This window comes from Siphateles boraxobius, unplaced genomic scaffold (assembly GCF_051911475.1).
Source record: "Siphateles boraxobius isolate OS27281-9 unplaced genomic scaffold, OSU_SipBor_1 125, whole genome shotgun sequence".
In the NCBI taxonomy this organism is placed as follows: Eukaryota; Metazoa; Chordata; class Actinopteri; order Cypriniformes; family Leuciscidae; genus Siphateles; species Siphateles boraxobius.
In genome coordinates, this window is record NW_027508728.1 from 99,897 (window position 1) to 118,669 (window position 18,773).

Here is an 18,773-nt window from a genome sequence, read left to right on the forward strand (position 1 = left end):
AACATATCATGAAAAACACTTGCCAAACAGGTGAACATTTTACAAATCTCAGGTAGAACATTCAAACATTTGTCATTTTTCCTTAACAAAATAAATATCTGAATAGAAAAATATATTTCTTAGTTTCTGCATGTGCTAATGGAGGATATTGTTTCAAGTCTTGAAACAGGCTTGTTTTGCCTGACTTTGATGGCACGTATCTTCAGCACAGTTTGCAGTGCAGTGCTGCAATATTAATATTACATGTTTTGTCTCGAAACGCATATTTGACAGTGAATTGCCAGTAAATCTGCACCCCAACTCAAGCTAATACTACTATGTTAAATTTATATTCATTAACAAAAACAGTAACATCTGTTAAACAAAGTAATGACCGCATTTTTATTTGGCAAAATGTAATATTCTGACTGTTTGAGTTTTATTAAAATGAACCATTGGTCATCCAGTAACATGCATTTATATCATGATAACCACAGATAAAACCAGGCATAGCCTAAAGCACAACTATCATGGCAAAATGTAACTTTATGGTTTCTATGGTATTTGTATGAAAAACTGTAGCCTAAATACATTATTAAATACTGTAATTATATTCCATTAGTCATTTAATACATTGTCTACATTAATAATATAATACAATTCAATATGTATATCCCACATTTCATGGTGCAGTTAGTAAATCCATGGTAAATGGATTCAGTATCAATTCAGATTCTGACTGTATCGTTGCGCAGTGTTTCTCCGGTTTGTCTTAGTCAGCGCTGTTTCATCTGCCTTTAAACTGGTTTAAACTGGACATTTGTGTTCTTCGCTGAATTGAAGCGCTTCACTATGACCGATCAGAGTAAACGCGTCTGCTCTAGTGAGCTCGCGCTGCGCTGCGGTTTGGACTTTGAACCGAGCGGATAAATGGTCCGTGTGGCACGCGGTTCAAACGAGTTTCGTTCCCCTTTTTGCGCATAAACATTATCGAACATTTATCGACCTCTTGATATCGTTTTATCGAGAAAAAATATATCGCGATAATTATCGTTATCGTTTTATCGCCTGGCCCTACACGACAACGATATGCTTAAAACGGACAAGTTTTTCCTTTGAGTTTTCCCGCGTATAGATGACACCATTGTCAAAACGATCCCCATTCACATAGATCTGCAAAAACGACTAAAAACGTCTCGGTTACTGACGTAACCTCAGTTCCCTGAGAGCAGGGACCTTTGATGCCTATGGGACAACGAAGGCCTTTAGACTCATAAGCCAGCGAGATAGCATCAACTATCCAGCTTGACAGTCTCTGCTTTGTGACCGCGAAACCTCTGGTGCGAAGCACACAAAGAGCTTTTCTGACTGCCTGAAGGGGGCAGAACGCTCCAGATAGACTCTGAGAGCCCACACAGGGCACGGTAGATTTGCGTCTCTTTCGTCGTCTGACGAGGGACGAGCTGACAGCGAAATGACCTGCGCTTTGAATGGTGTAGAGAGCACTTTAGGAACATACCCGTGCCTTGGCTTAAGGACGACTCGCTTGACTGATGCCAGAGCTAGCAAGTGAGCAGTTTTGAGTGAAAGGTCAGCAGACTGAAGCGGATCGAAAGGGGCCCCTTTCATGGCCTCCAGTACCGTGGAGAGGTCCCAAATAGGCACAGAGGGGGGTCGAGGCGGGTTTAGCCTTCTGGCCCCTTGAGGAAGTGCACGACTTGGTCGTTTCTTCCTAGTGATTGCCTGGCCACGTGAGCGTGAAGTGCTGCTATGGCCGCCACATATACTTTGAGCATGGAGGGGGTGTGACCCGTGTCCACAAGCTCTTGTAGAAAGGAAAGTACCCTTGTCACTCCACATGAGTAGGGGTCCAGGTTCCGTGCTGTGCACCAGCTGGAGAACACTGACCATTTTAGAGCATAAAGAGGCCTGGTTGAAGGCGCTCTTGGTTCATTAATGGTAGTTAGCACCTATCCAGAAGGTTTCCAGATACCCGTTGAGGGGCCATACATGGAGGGCCGACAAGTCAGGACGAGGATGCCAGATCGTCCCGTTCGTCTGCGTGAGGAGGTGTCTCCTCTGTGGTATCGGCCATGGGGCTGATTCCAGCAGCTGAGTCAACTCGGAGAACCATAGCTGGTTCCTCCAGAGCGGGGCTTTCAAGAGCACCGCACACTTGCTCTCCCGGATCTGTTCTATGACCTGAGGTAGCATCATGACCGGTGGGAATGCATACAGCGGGCGGCGTGGCCAGTTCTAGGCCAGCATATCCCTGTCTTTGGTGAAAAATACTTGGCAACGAGCGTTGTCTTCTGAGGCGAAGAGGTTGGCCTCTGCCTCGCCGAAGATGCTCAATATCAGCTGAAGCGTTTGCGGGTGAAGAGACGATTTCCCCGGGGGGACATTGTCTCTGGATAGCATATCCGCACCCTGGTTCGGAATGCCTGGCATGTGCGCCGCTCTCAGCGAGCGCAGGTTGAGCTGAACCCATAGCAAGAGGTGTTTGACCATGGTGTGCAGGTGGCTCGACCTGAGCCTGCCTTGGTGATTTATATAGGAAACCAGTGACATGTAGTCCGACCGGACCAAGATGTGGTGACCTTTTATGTGTGGGAGAAAAGCTTTTAGTGATAGAGCGACCACTCTCATCTCTAGACAGTTTGTGTAGGCGCCTCACCAGGCTCGACCAGAGGCCGGAGATGGGCCTGCCCTCGTATAGGGCCCCCCAACCTCTGTTGGAAGCATCTGTTAGAAATCACGCCCATACTCACGCCGGACTGATACCTGTCAGCTGCTTTTCAAGGTGCCAGGGCTCTGACACAGCCGTGGTTCACTTTGATGCGTAAGTGGCTAGATCGCCACGCGTGAGCCGGTACATGGGGTTTCATCGAGCGTTGGAGGGGACGCATATACAGTAGACCCAGCTGGAGTACTGATGATACTGAGACCATGGGCCTAACATCCTCTGAAACCTCTTGAGAGGCGCGCAAGAGCCTGCTCTGAACGATGCCGCTAGACACTGGATGGTGAGTCATAAATTCTATACAGATGAGAGCGCACTACAGAGAGAGTACTGACATCATCTGTATAGAAATTATGACTGTTCCCAGAAAATATATACTCTGGCTGGGAGACAGTACGCTTTTTGAAGCATTTATCCTGAGACCTAGGGATTCTAGATGGCTGAGCAGCCAGGATCTGTGAGTTATTAACTGCGCCTTCATTTGGGCTATAACCAGCCAATCGTCGAGGTAGTTCAACACTTGCAATCCCCTTTGTCTCAGGCGGGTGAGAGCTGAGTCCATGCACTTCGTAAATGTATGTTGTCCTAGGGATAGACAAGGATTTGTTTGGTTGTCAGCATTCTGAACGCGCTTTGTTCAGGTGTCTGAGATCTAAGATGGGCCTGAGGCCGCCATCTTTATTTGGAATGAGGAAATAGCGACTGTAAAAACCCGACTTGCTTAGTAATTAAGGGACTGGCTCTACAGCCTCTTTCACTAACAATTTTGACACTTCGGTGCGAAGGACATGAGCCACGTCGCTTCTTACCAATGTCTTGACCACAGCTAGAAAGGGCGGGGGTCTGCGCGCAAACTGTAGCAAGTAGCCTAATTTTTATTATGTTCAACACCCATTCTGATATTTCGGGGATGGCTTCCCACGCCTTGGCCCGCATAGCTAGGGGATGAATTAAGTCTGGGGACGGGCCGTTTTGTGATAGGGATCCGGCGGCCCAGCTGTTTTGTGTTTGTGATACTATGTGAACAGTGCTTATGTGCAGGGGTGCGTATTTCATAGTGAGCACACAACCTACATTCATTACATTTCCAGCTCGAGTCTGAGGGAAAGCTGATACTGTGGGGACAGTGCTTATGTGCAGGTGTGCGTACTTCATAGTGGGCACACAACCTACATTTATTACACCTCCCGCGCGAGCCGGAGGAAGCACAGACAGAAAAGTGCTCTTTTCGTGCTTTATTTTGGTCGCCGTAAAAATGGGGTTTGTTTGCAGGTGTGCATGTTTCAAAACAGACTCGTTTACTGCAATATTGACATTCCCAGCCACCTGAACTAAAGAGAGGACTGGGAGATGTGCGAAAGGCATTTTAGAAGTTTTTCCGACCTTGGCGGGACTCAAACACTCTCTTTTCCTTCCTGTCACCGTGGCTAGGAAGGCTTCCGAGGCTCTGGGTCCAACACAATCTTGGGTCGGGGTCCCCGTGGCGACCCGAAGCAAAGCTGGATCGTTTAGGGAGACAGACTGGTGGTGGAGATAGGGGAGTCCAGAAAAGCTGCCCTATCTGCATCTTTCATCTCTGTTAAGTTCAACCAAAGATGACGTTCAAGTACCGTCAAGTTCGCCATGCTCCTCCCAATCGCCTGGGCGGTTGATTTGGTGGCTCGCAGAGCTAGGTCTGTGGCGCTGCGTAAGTCTCTGAAAGCTTCCGGTTCAGGTCCAGACACATCCATCGAGCAGAGAAATTTGGCCTGAAACACTTGGAGGACAAGCTGAGCCATATCGCATTAATATCGCGTACGTATCGGCAGCGATAATTAATGCGATATGGCTCAGCTTGTCAGTTAGCTATGGCTCTTTGTAGTAAATGCCGCTCCATCTGAAAGCAGGTGAAGGCGATTTACTACTAATCTAGGAACCGGCTTTACTGACGAGATGCGCATAACTATGTGATGCGATATATCGCCCAGCCCTAGTTGAAACGCTGCTGTCAATCATCAATCGTGGGAGGGGCGTCCGTTTTATTGACGTCACAAAATCGAACAGCTCAATTTGAGGCAGGGGAAAACATACAAGGAGATTAAAACAAAAACACTGGATGGATTTTTATCATTATAAGATGGTTGTGTACAGGCACTGCCAACACACATTTCAGTACAATCAACTTGTAAAAGTGCATTGTCCCATTATATGACCCCTTTAATTTCATCACTAGTATGAATTTTGCAAGAAAAATAGTTGAACCATAAAAAGGCCCTGAAATGGTTTGTGTTTGGTTTGTTTTACACACATATGAAGCCTCGTGGCTGCAGTGTTTGTTTTTATTGTGGGTGTGTCTTGTCCTGAAGCATAAAGGGATGTGTGTGTGTCCTGTCTGTTTGCTGACCTCTGCGGGGGTCAGTGGTAATGAGGAATGAGGAACTCATGTACAGCTGTGTGTCATGAACACACGGAGACAGGAAGCACACACACTCCAGTGACCAGACCCCGCAGACACACACACACACACACACACACACACACACACACACACACACACACACACACACACACACACACACACACACACACACACACACACACACACACACACACACACACACACACACACACACACGAGTCTCAGGGCTATACCTGCAGATATACAGAGGAGAACATCAACACATGCGCACACACACACACACACACGCACACACACACACGCACACACACACACGCACACACACACGCACACACACACACACACACACACACACACACACACACACACACACACACACACACACACACACACACACACACACACACACACACACCAGTAAGTGTTTCCGGGCGATCAGGTGAAGAATATTTCAGATGCTTTGACTGGTTTGTCTGCATTGTTTCTGCTCTGGGCCTGAAGCCGTTGGTGAAGCTCCTCGTGTCACGGATGATCGACTAGCGTTGGAGGACATTGAGCTCCTGTAGCAGCACGTTCATTCCTAGCGGAAACACACACAGGTGTGTGTGTGTGTGTGTGTGTGAGAGAGCCGTTCCTCTCTCAGCTTTCTCCCATTCGCTGCCGGCTTCCTTTACTGTGAGTAACAGCGGCTTCAATGAACTCAGATCTGTGTGCTTGAGTGTGTGTTGTGAGTGTGTACGAAGTCTGGTCACAGAACTCAAATCTCTGTGTGTGTTTGTGTGTGTGTCTGTGTGTGTGTTTGTGTGTGTCTGTTGTTTTACCGGCGCCAACACAATCTCAGGCTGCTGTTGGTTTGTGGGTTCAGCATCAGCACTCTTTATTGTATTGTATTTATTGTACTCTTTATTATATCTTTACTCTTTATTTATTTATTTCTAACATCATCAGGATCAGGAAGAGGAAGCTCAGCTCAGACTCACTTCTGCTGATGTGGAGCACGTTCAGTTTAAACCTGTCGCTTTATTTCACACTCGATGAGCTGCTCGTGCACTAACTGCACAAATTACTCTTGTTTTATTTAAATTACAAATGACTCGGTAACACTTAATTTTGATGGTCCCTTTTGAACATCTGTTGACGATGTAACTAAAGTAGAGTATTAGTGTAGTATTAGAAAAGTACTGGTAGAGTATTAGTAGAGTATTAGTAGAGTATTAGTAGAGTAATAGTAGAGTAATAGTAGAGTAATAGTAGAGTAATAGTAGAGTAATAGTAGAGTAATAGTAGAGTATTAGTGGAGTACTAGTGGAGTACCAGCAGAGTATTAATGGAGCATTAGTAGAGTATTAGTAGAGTGCAAGTAGAGTATTAGTAGAGTGCTAGTAGAGTACTAGTAGAGTATTAGTTAGAAACTGGTAGAGCATTAGTAGAGTACTAGTAGAGTATTAGAAAAGTATGTTGTAGAGTGCTAGCAAAGTATTAGTAACGTACTAGGAAAGTATTTGTAGAGTACTGGCAGAGTATTAGTAGAGTACTAGTGGAGTACTAGTAGAGTATTAATTGAGCATTAGTGGAGTATTAGTAGAGTACTAGTAGAGTGCTAGTAGAGTATTAGTAGAACACTGGTAGAGTACTAGTAGAGTTTTAATAGACTACTAGTAGAGTATTAGTAGCATATTGGTAGAGTGCTAGTAGAGTATTAATGGAACATTAGTAGAGTACTAGTAGAGTATTAGAGTGCTAGTAGAGTATTAGTAGAACACTGGTAGAGTACTAGTAGAGTTTTAATAGACTACTAGTAGAGTATTATCAGAGTACTAGTAGAGTATTAGTAGAGAACTAGTAGAGTATCAGTTGAGTGCTAGTTGAGTATTAGTAGAGTACTAGTAGAGTATTAGTAGAACACTGGTAGAGTACTAGTAGAGTTTTAATAGACTACTAGTAGAGTATTATCAGAGTACTAGTAGAGTATTAGTAGAGAACTAGTAGAGTATCAGTTGAGTGCTAGTAGAGTATCAGTAGAGTACTAGTGGAGAACTAGTGGAGTACTAGTGGAGTATTAATAGAGTGCTAGTAGAGAGCTAGTAGAGTATTAGTAGTGTGCTTAATATCTGTTGACTTTATTGTGATTCTCTTCAACAGACATTCTACTTACTATAAGTAACTTTGCAACTACATGTCAACTTATTCTAACCATAACCCTACCAGTCTACTAATACTCTACTAATACTCTACTAATACTCTACAAACACTATAATGAGAGTTTGTAGAGATGTTGGTGCAATGTTACTTATAGTCTACAGAATGTGTTAAAGGCACCATCAAAATAAACTAAAACCAATTACTCTTGTTTTATGTGAAATGATGATCTAACAGGTCTAACTTTGTTAGTCACTATGTTACTGGTCTGTGTACGTTGCGTTCTTTAGTTTTCTCATTTAAAGTTGAAAGTAGAAAATGAAAAAACGGCTGTGTGTGTTTTAGTGTGTGTGTGTGTGTTTGAGTGTGTGTGTGTGTGTGTGTGTGTGTTTGTGTGTGCGCGTGCGTTTGTTTGAGTGTGTGTGTGTGCTTAAGCGTGTGTGTGTGCGTGTGCGTGTAATGCAGTAGCAGTTTAGAATGACCATAACTTTCCTGTACAATAAGCTGTGCAAAACCTGCATTCACACGATCAGCATTGAGCATCCGGATGATATAATCAGACATATCCTGTGGAGTGTTCTCCGAGTACGCATTTATTTGTCATGTTAACTGCTGGAAACGGAGCGTAAAAGTGGACTTCAAAGATTTATTATCCTGTTGCGCCCTCTATAGGCCATGACCAGCGACTAGTGGACATCAAGCCTAACATCAGCTAGTGTGTTCAACCCCTAACCCCCACGAGCCTGTTTTCATTAGCAGTGTTTAATAGCTATTACAGAAAATCATCTTCACTAATGTTGTCTTTTAGTTTTCAAGACGGCCAGCTGTTCAGTGTCTCTCATGGGCTCATCATAATTGGGCATTACATAACCATATAGACTGTCTTTGTGGAAATTAACACGTGGTTTTCTGATTGTGATTGAGATTTGATATGTGTGAGATTTGTTGCCCTGATTCGTGTCTCTATATGTGTGTGCAGTTTTGGGACTCAGCGTGGAGGAAGAAGAGGCTGTGAATGCATCACTTTAGAGCCGTCTGAGATGATCGTGGTGAGTGGCGTTACACACACATCAGACGTTCAGACTGCGTTACACACATCAGACGTTCAGACTGTGTTACAAACACGTCAGACGTTCAGACTGCATTACACACACATCAGACGTTCAGACTGCGTTACACACACATCAGACGTTCATACTGCGTTACACACACGTCAGACGTTCATACTGCGTTACACACACATCAGACGTTCAGACTGCGTTACACACACATCAGACGTTCAGACTGTGTTACAAACACGTCAGACGTTCAGACTGCGTTACACACACATCAGACGTTCAGACTGCGTTACACACACGTCAGATTTTCAGACTGCGTTACACACACGTCAGACGTTCAGACTGCGTTAAACACTCGTCAAACGTTCAGACTGCGTAGACTGCGTTACACACAGATCAGACGTTCATACTGCGTTACACACACATCAGATGTTCATACTGCGTTACACACACATCAGACGTTCAGACTGCGTTACACACACATCAGATGTTCAGACTGCGTTACACACACATCATACGTTCAGACTGCGTAGACTGCGTTACACACACATCAGACGTTCAGACTGAGTTTCACACCCATCAGACGTTCAGACTGCGTTACACACACATCAGACGTTCAGACTGCGTTACACACACATCAGACGTTCAGACTGCATTACACACACGTCAGACGTTCAGACTGCGTTACACACACATCAGACGTTCAGACTGCGTTACACACACGTCAGACGTTCAGACTGCGTTACACACACATCAGACGTTCAGACTGCGTTACACACACGTCAGACGTTCAGACTGCGTTACACACACATCAGACGGTCAGACTGCGTTACATACATCAGACGTTCAGACTGCGTAGACTGCGTTACACACACGTCAGACGTTCAGACTGCGTTACACACACATCAGATTTTCAGACTGCGTTACACACACGTCAGACGTTCAGACTGCGTTACACACATCAGACGTTCAGACTGCGTTACACACACATCAGACGTTCAGACTGCGCTACACACACGTCAGACGTTCAGACTGCGTTACACACATCAGACGTTCAGACTGCGTTACACACACATCAGACGTTCAGACTGCGCTACACACACATCAGACGTTCAGACTGCGTTAAACACACGTCAGACATTCAGACTGAGTTTCACACCCATCAGACATTCAGACTGCGTTACACACACATCAGACGTTCAGACTGCGCTACACACACGTCAGACGTTCAGACTGCGTTACACACACATCAGACGTTCAGACTGCGTTAAACACACGTCAGACGTTCAGACTGCGTTACACACACATCAGACGTTCAGACTGCGTTACACACACGTCAGACGTTCAGACTGCGTTACACACACGTCAGACGTTCAGACTGCGTTACACACATCAGACGTTCAGACTGCGTTACACACGTCAGACGTTCAGACTGCGTTACACACACATCAGACGGTCAGACTGCGTTACACACATCAGACGTTCAGACTGCGTTACACACACATCAGACGGTCAGACTGCGTTACACACATCAGACGTTCAGACTGCGTAGACTGCGTTACACACACGTCAGACGTTCAGACTGCGTTACACACACATCAGATTTTCAGACTGCGTTACACACACGTCAGACGTTCAGACTGCGTTACAAACACGTCAGACGTTCAGACTGCGTTACACACAGATCAGACGTTCAGACTGCGTTACACACATCAGACGTTCAGACTGCGTTACACACACATCAGACGGTCAGACTGCGTTACACACATCAGACGTTCAGACTGCGTTACACACACGTCAGACGTTCAGACTGCGTTACACACACGTCAGACGTTCAGACTGCGTTACACACACGTCAGACGTTCAGACTGCGTTACACACACATCAGACGGTCAGACTGCGTTACACACATCAGACGTTCAGACTGCGTAGACTGCGTTACACACACGTCAGACGTTCAGACTGCGTTACACACACATCAGATTTTCAGACTGCGTTACACACACGTCAGACGTTCAGACTGCGTTACAAACACATCAGACGTTCAGACTGCGTTACACACACATCAGACGTTCAGACTGCGTTACAAACACATCAGACGTTCAGACTGCGTTAAACACACGTCAGACGTTCAGACTGCGTTACACACACGTCAGACGTTCAGACTGCGTTACACACAGATCAGACGTTCAGACTGCGTTAAACACACGTCAGACGTTCAGACTGCGTTACACACACATCAGACGTTCAGACTGCGTTACACACACATCAGACGTTCAGACTGCGTTACACACACGTCAGACGTTCAGACTGCGTTACACACACATCAGACGTTCAGACTGCGTTACACACACATCAGACGTTCAGACTGCTTTACACACACATCGCGTTACACACACATCAGACGTTCAGACTGCGTTACACACACATCAGACGTTCAGACTGCGTTACACACACATCAGACGTTCATACTGCGTTACACACACGTCAGACGTTTAGACTGCGTTACACACAAGTCAGACGTTCATACTGCGTTACACACACGTCAGACGTTCAGACTGCGTTATACACACATCAGACTTTCAGACTGCGTTAAACCCTCGTCAGACGTTCAGACTGCGTAGACTGCGTTACAAACACATCAGACGTTCATACTGCGTTACACACACATCAGATGTTCAGACTGCGTTACACACACATCAGACGTTCAGACTGCGTTACACACACATCAGATGTTCAGACTGCGTTACACACACATCAGACGTTCAGACTGCGTAGACTGCGTTACACACACATCAGACGTTCAGACTGCGTTAAACACACATCAGACGTTCAGACTGCGTTACACACACATCAGACGTTCAGACTGCGTTTCACCCCCATCAGACGTTCAGACTGCGTTACACACACGTCAGACGTTCAGACTGCGTTACACACACATCAGACGTTCAGACTGCGTTACACACACATCAGACGTTCATACTGCGTTACACACATCAGACGTTCAGACTGCGTTACACACACATCAGACGGTCAGACTGACACACAGACTAAAGCTGTCAATATCATTAAAGGAGTCGTTCACTTCAGAAGTAAAGTCTCCTGATTATTTACTCTTCTCCACGTCATCCAAGATGGTCATGTGTTTCTTTTCTTCACTTGGGAAAGAAATGAAGGTTTTTGAGGAAAACACTCCAGGATTTTCTCCATATAGGCTAGTGACTTTAATGGAGTCCAAGGGGTTGTTGTTTTTGGTGGTCTGTTTTAATTTTAGTTTTAGTCTTTTCGTCAAGCTGTCATTTTAGTTTTTATTCGTTTTTGTCACGTTCATACTCTTTTTAGTCTAGTCAAGTTTCTAAAGTCTGAGCATTTTAGTCAATGAAAATTGTATTTTATGCTACGTTCACACTGCAGGCTGAAGCGACCCAATTCCGATTTTTTTGCCCCTATGCGACCTGTATCTGATCTTTTCATGACAGTCTGACCGACACAGATCCGATCTTTTCAAATGCGACCCAGGCCACTTGGGTATGTGGTCCAAATCCGATATGCATCCGATCTTTTGAAATGCGACTTCAATCTGAACGGCCAGGTCACATGTATCCGACCCGCATGTCATTGATATGCGACAAACGTCATAATTCTGCGTTGAAGTAAGCGGGAATGAGAAGATAAACAACAACTATGACCGTTGAGTACTCTTCTGCGCATGCGGGTCACTTCTGGGTCATTTCACGTTCATGTTCACACAGGAGATCACAAAAGGTCGCATTTAATTGGAAATGTGAACAGCCTTTCGGAACGGAATTGAGCATTAAGCCCCTGCAGTGTGAACGCAGCCTTAGTCTCTTTTTAGTAATGCAATTCTATTTAACCCAGTCAATATAGTATAAGTACATAGTAGTATAGACAAAACCAAAATTTTCGTTTAGTCAAACCCATTGTTATCTTATTATATAATTGTTACCTTATAGACTCAAGAATACATCCAGACACGGGAGACGCTCTGATTTGAATTTACAACATATTTATTTTACCAACCAAACATGTTAGAAGTACACACACGATGAAATTAAAGTTTTTCCAAATGTCGTTTCTTCTTTTCCTCCCAAAGACGAAACCGTCGGTCCCTTTCTCTGTGTCAGACTTAACTTTGTTTGTTGTCGTTTACGCTAACTCACGCAGCTGCATCTGCTAAATAACGCCGCGAGTGTGGCGTGAGGAAGTGATGTCATCTGCGCAGCGCAGCCCCTGAAGTGAGACACAGGAAACAAAAATACCGCAAAATAATAATAACGCGACTAAACAAGTCGAAATAACGTTATAATATTTTGTCTCGTTTTGGTCAATGAAAATGAAGAGACATTTTAGCATAGTTTTCATTTTGTAAACCACTTTTAGGGCCCTATCTTGCACCCGGCGCAATTGACTTTGTACACTGACGCATGTATCATTCCTATTTTAAACTAGGAAAGGAACTTGCGCTCCCTGGGCTGGTCGACGCAAAAAGGAGGCGTGTTTCGGCGCAAACATTCCCTAGTGCTATTTTGCACTTCCAGAAAACAATTCCGCCACTGACCAAAAAAAACCTAGTCTAAAGTCAGTGGCGCGTTGCGCGTTGTTCATAATGCTATTTTAAGCGCATGCTTGGCCATAATGTAGCGGGTGCACAACGCGCATACACTTTGATTCTCTCATCAACACAGATGCAGCAGTTTTTAATTTTGCAAATCATACATTATAACTAGGAAAAATATTACCACACAAAGGAAATCATTGTGGTGTCCATGAAGATGTGAAAAATAGGTATAAATCTAGCTTACACATTTACCCAAATTTTTCAGGCAAATTGTAGTAATGACGGATCAGACCTGTTTGCCCAATAGTGGCAAGACACATATGTATATAAGGACATCTGACAAATTAGTTTGTCCGTCAAGAACCAGGAAAAAAAAATCTGAAGACTGCGAAATCACCTTTACCATAATGTAAGTACATTAAAAACCTTACTCTTTAACTTACCAGTTAAGTTGAGCTTTCTCATATTTTTTTCTATTGATTTGGGTGGGTTTGTCCCCTCCCCAATGTCACTTCTCTTTCTTTTACGGCCCTGACGAGAACATCCTCGGTTGAGACCCGATTCTGAAGCACGCCTGGTAAATGCGCCATAATAATAACAATCCGCCATGCAACATGCTCACCTGCTCTTAAAGGGTATGTTGGATGACGCTCTGATTGGTTTATTTCACGTAACGCCCAAACCACACCTGTGAATAATGAAGCTATTTCAGACCAACCCCTTTTAAACTTGCGTCGGGCGCAAGAGTCATTTATCCCGCCAGTAATATAGAAACAGCGCCCAAGACCCGCCCACAAAGTTACTTGCGCTTTGCGCTTGATACTTGGGTTTTAGATCGTTAAAATAGAGCCCTTAGTCTAGTTTTTATGTGTCAACAAATTGCATTATAGAAAGCCTAAGCCCCTCCCCTTCCGGTGGACCATGGGACCATATTTCGGAAATATATTGTATGGTAGTCAATGGCGGGAGACAACAAATATTTGAATCCCGTTTGAATTGTGCCCTGAATTACACATAATGATGTTTGTCAATTTAAAAGATGCATTTTAAAGTCAAGAAAGTTGCAGTTAGATGTAAAACTGTCGAGGTATAAGACTGTGAAAATACGCAATTACAAAGACTACAAACCCAAAAGGCGCGCATGTGACGTCAAACCTTTTCTCTCAGTGAATTAAGCTAACTTTACTGAAGCTAACGTCTGTCATGTTTTCTATAGTCTAACGTTATAATCGTAACGTTACGCCGTCATGCCTGTGTGTTTTGTACCACACTACACACGCACACACACACACACACGAGCTTGGTGACGAACATAGTGCGAGACGAGAGATGTAGTTCATTGAGCGATTTTCACATAAAACTAAATGTTACTCTTCTGTTTTATGACAAACTGTGACTTTCTTGACTTTCATAATGAGCTTTTAAATTGACAAACATCATGTGTGTAATTCAGGGCACAGTTCAGACGGAATAAAAAGATAAGTTGTCTCATTTTCCCGAAAGGAGGTCCCATGAGCCGGAAGCGGAGGGGCGGGGCTTAGGCTCTCTATACATTTAATTATAGTCATTGTCACATGACCAGCATTTACGTTGCGTCTCTTCTCGTTTTCGTCACGTGATAAAGGTTCGTTGACGACGATATTTAGTCGTAATTTTCGTTGAGGAAAGCGACACTACTTGAAGGTCCAAATGTGAGTTTCAGTGCAGCTTCAAAGTCTCGACACGATCCAGCCGAGGAATAAGAGTCTGATCTAGACAAACCAGCGCACATTTATAACACAATAAACATTTATATACTTTTAACCACTAATGCTGGTCTTGCACGAGCTGTGATGCGACACACATTACGTCATCAGGGTGAAAGGTCACGCGTGATGTTTAAAATAAAAAAAAATAAAAGGTAAAACAACGATGTCGGATGATTTTGATATATTTATTTTCAAACAACCATTTTTATTGTAAAGCACCACATTGTGTCATGAATAATTAAGAGTCAGTGTCTTCTCATAGGATAAGAAAACTCAGTCTTGTGAATAGCTATGAGACACCGATTCGTCATCTAAGTACTATAGTGCAGTGATTCACAACCTTTTTTTGTCTGAGACCCCCTTTTTCCCAGGAAAATATTTTAGGGCCCCCTTCACATTTAATGATATTGACCCTCTTGTAAGCTTGCAGCAAGGATGACAAAATATTTTGTTTTTAAACAAATAGTATGTTTATTACTATAACCAGATATGTTTATGCACAATTAATAGCGTATAATATTGAAAATACTATAACAAAAACATGAGTAGGCCATTTGTAAATTCAAAAACGTAAGCCTAGGAGTAGCCTATTAATTGGCCCTATTTGAAATGCAATAACAAAAATATCAGTATTCACACTGTGTGCAGGGAAAAAATAATTAATATAGCCTATTACAAAATGACTGGTGTCTGGGACCTCGTTGAAAACCCATTTTTTGGTCAGCCAGGGGATCGTGAATAAAATGAGCTAATGTAACATGATCGTTTGGCGCTCTAGCCATTAATAAACATGCGTTTATTAACAGAATAATGCGTCCTGTGGAAGAACATTGTAGCCGGAACTACTTCTCTCTGTTTATGTCTATGACGAGTCACGCAGGCACTGGGTTACACCGCAGCGGTATGACCCGAACCAGTGTAAAATAGTCCCAAAATAAACACTTATTATAGGTGTACCATAGTGACTCAGGATAAGACAAAAACACGGTTTGGAAAATGGATTCATGCTGTACTCGCTAATGATATAAATGTAGTAAATTTTGAACAAAAAAAGTTACGAATTGCTGTTGCTTTAATGCTCACTGTTTAACACTTTTCAAAATATGTCGCGACCCCCCTGTTACGTGGATGCAGATTGACGAACCCAAAAGCAGACTGAAAGCTCTTCACACAATTTATTGAAGACAGAAAGGGGAAAACAAAGCCCATGAGGGGGCAAAACAAGACAGGACTTGGGTGACTAACTAGACAACGACACTGACAAAATACTAGAAAACAAACAACACTTCGAGAGATACTAACAATGACTAGACCTTCAATGACAAGACTTTCACAGGATACTCACAAGTAACGTTTGGCAATGAACCGACACAAGACAGCAAACACAAGGGGATAAAATAGGGAGACACTAATGACAAAGACAGGTGAAGCTGACTAGACAATAATGACGAGACGAGGATAACAAGGGGGCGGGGTAACGTAACGAGACAACACAAGCACATGGTTCAAAACAAGACCATGTGCTTGCACACAAAACATGATTCTGTCATGATCCTGCCTCAAGACAAGAGAAAATCAAGGACACGAGGGCAGAATCATGACAGAACCCCCACCTTAAGGAGCGGCTACCAGACGCTCCTCAAGGGGACATCAAACACGGGACATGACAGACTGAGACATTGACACAAACCAACAAAACATGACAAATAACAGTAACGGCAAACACGAAAACACAACAACAGGGTTAGGATGCAACAATAAAAATAACAAACAAGGAAGAGGTGGCGGAGGAAACACAGAGTTCATGGGGGGGTGGTCCAGGGTGGATGGGTGTGCTGGGGGTCTTCGGAAAACGGGCTGAGGGCTTAGGGCGAGGAATCCGGGCAGGTTTGGATCGGACACATGAGGAGTCTTGGAGGAAACAGTCCGGGGTTGATTAGGGACAGGAGGAACAGTGGACGACGGAGAGGGAATCACGACAGGGGAAGCTGAGGGTGGCGAGACAAGACTTCTGACTGGGGAAACAGCGGGAAAAGGAACAGGACACATAACAGGGGACGTAGCAGACGGCTGTGGAGCGGGAAAAGAACTCACTGAATCAGACTCGGCACACATGAAAACAGACTCGGATGAAGCGCTCAAATCGGACTCGGAAGAAGCGCTGTCTGCAGCGGGCTCTGTGACTGCAGCGGGCTCTGTGACTGCAGCGGGCTCTGTGACTGCAGCGGGCGAAGAACGGGAGGCTCCCCTCTTCCTCCTCTTTCTCCTAGGTCGCGAAGCAGAGACCATCGCCGGAGCTGAGACGGGTTGGGGAAGCTCAGCGGAAACCACCGCAGGTACAGCCAACTCTGCGGAGGAGGACTCTGACGCCGACTCCCACGACAGCCGTCTTCCTCGTTTTCCACGAAGACTGAAGGGGGTAGATGAAGTGCCAGGAGTCGTGAGGGAGCCAGCCTGGTCCCCAAGCGTCGCGACGCCTATAACACGACCCTCCGGGATCACCGGCAGACTAGCAGAGGGTGGAGAGCCTGTGGAAGAGGCCTGCAGATCCTCCCGGGAAAAGAGATCCCATAGACGGGCATAATCCCTCATGATCTGCTCACCCTGGGACGGGATAGGGCAAATGACCCGTTCACCGTTGGTTGGTGTGGACGACCAGCATCGCTCCCGGAACTCCGATTGGAAGGACATACTGTCTGCTGGGTTCTTTGATGGTCGGTTCATTCTGTTACGTGGATGCAGATTGACGAACCCAAAAGCAGACTGAAAGCTCTTCACACAATTTATTGAAGACAGAAAGGGGAAAACAAAGCCCATGAGGGGGCAAAACAAGACAGGACTTGGGTGACTAACTAGACAACGACACTGACAAAATACTAGAAAACAAACAACACTTCGAGAGATACTAACAATGACTAGACCTTCAATGACAAGACTTTCACAGGATACTCACAAGTAACGTTTGGCAATGAACCGACACAAGACAGCAAACACAAGGGGATAAAATAGGGAGACACTAATGACAAAGACAGGTGAAGCTGACTAGACAATAATGACGAGACGAGGATAACAAGGGGGCGGGGTAACGTAACGAGACAACACAAGCACATGGTTCAAAACAAGACCATGTGCTTGCACACAAAACATGATTCTGTCATGATCCTGCCTCAAGACAAGAGAAAATCAAGGACACGAGGGCAGAATCATGACAGAACCCCCACCTTAAGGAGCGGCTACCAGACGCTCCTCAAGGGGACATCAAACACGGGACATGACAGACTGAGACATTGACACAAACCAACAAAACATGACAAATAACAGTAACGGCAAACACGAAAACACAACAACAGGGTTAGGATGCAACAATAAAAATAACAAACAAGGAAGAGGTGGCGGAGGAAACACAGAGTTCATGGGGGGTGGTCCAGGGTGGATGGGTGTGCTGGGGGTCTTCGGAAAACGGGCTGAGGGCTTAGGGCGAGGAATCCGGGCAGGTTTGGATCGGGACACATGAGGAGTCTTGGAGGAAACAGTCCGGGGTCGATTTGGGACAGGAGGAACAGTGGACGACGGAGAGGGAATCACGACAGGGGAAGCTGAGGGTGGCGAGACAAGACTTCTGACTGGGGAAACAGCGGGAAAAGGAACAGGACACATAACAGGGGACGTAGCAGACGGCTGTGGAGCGGGAAAAGAACTCACTGAATCAGACTCGGCACACATGAAAACAGACTCGGATGAAGCGCTCAAATCGGACTCGGAAGAAGCGCTGTCTGCAGCGGGCTCTGTGACTGCAGCGGGCTCTGTGACTGCAGCGGGCTCTGTGACTGCAGCGGGCGAAGAACGGGAGGCTCCCCTCTTCCTCCTCTTTCTCCTAGGTCGCGAAGCAGAGACCATCGCCGGAGCTGAGACGGGTTGGGGAAGCTCAGCGGAAACCACCGCAGGTACAGCCAACTCTGCGGAGGAGGACTCTGACGCCGACTCCCACGACAGCCGTCTTCCTCGTTTTCCACGAAGACTGAAGGGGGTAGATGAAGTGCCAGGAGTCGTGAGGGAGCCAGCCTGGTCCCCAAGCGTCGCGACGCCTATAACACGACCCTCCGGGATCACCGGCAGACTAGCAGAGGGT

The 18,773-nt window shown here is 45.2% G+C and overlaps 1 protein-coding gene across 18 annotated transcripts in view; it reads left to right on the forward strand.

Moving 5' to 3' along the window:
- rapgef6 (Rap guanine nucleotide exchange factor (GEF) 6) overlaps positions 1 to 18,773 on the forward strand; it is a 187,406-nt gene that overhangs the window by 49,449 nt on the left and 119,184 nt on the right. For all 18 annotated transcript variants that reach the window (XM_077224609.1, XM_077224617.1, XM_077224624.1 and 15 more), the window contains one exon: positions 8,239 to 8,308. In XM_077224609.1, coding sequence (XP_077080724.1) covers positions 8,239 to 8,308 — 70 coding nt within the window. The remainder of the gene's footprint in view (positions 1 to 8,238; positions 8,309 to 18,773) is intronic.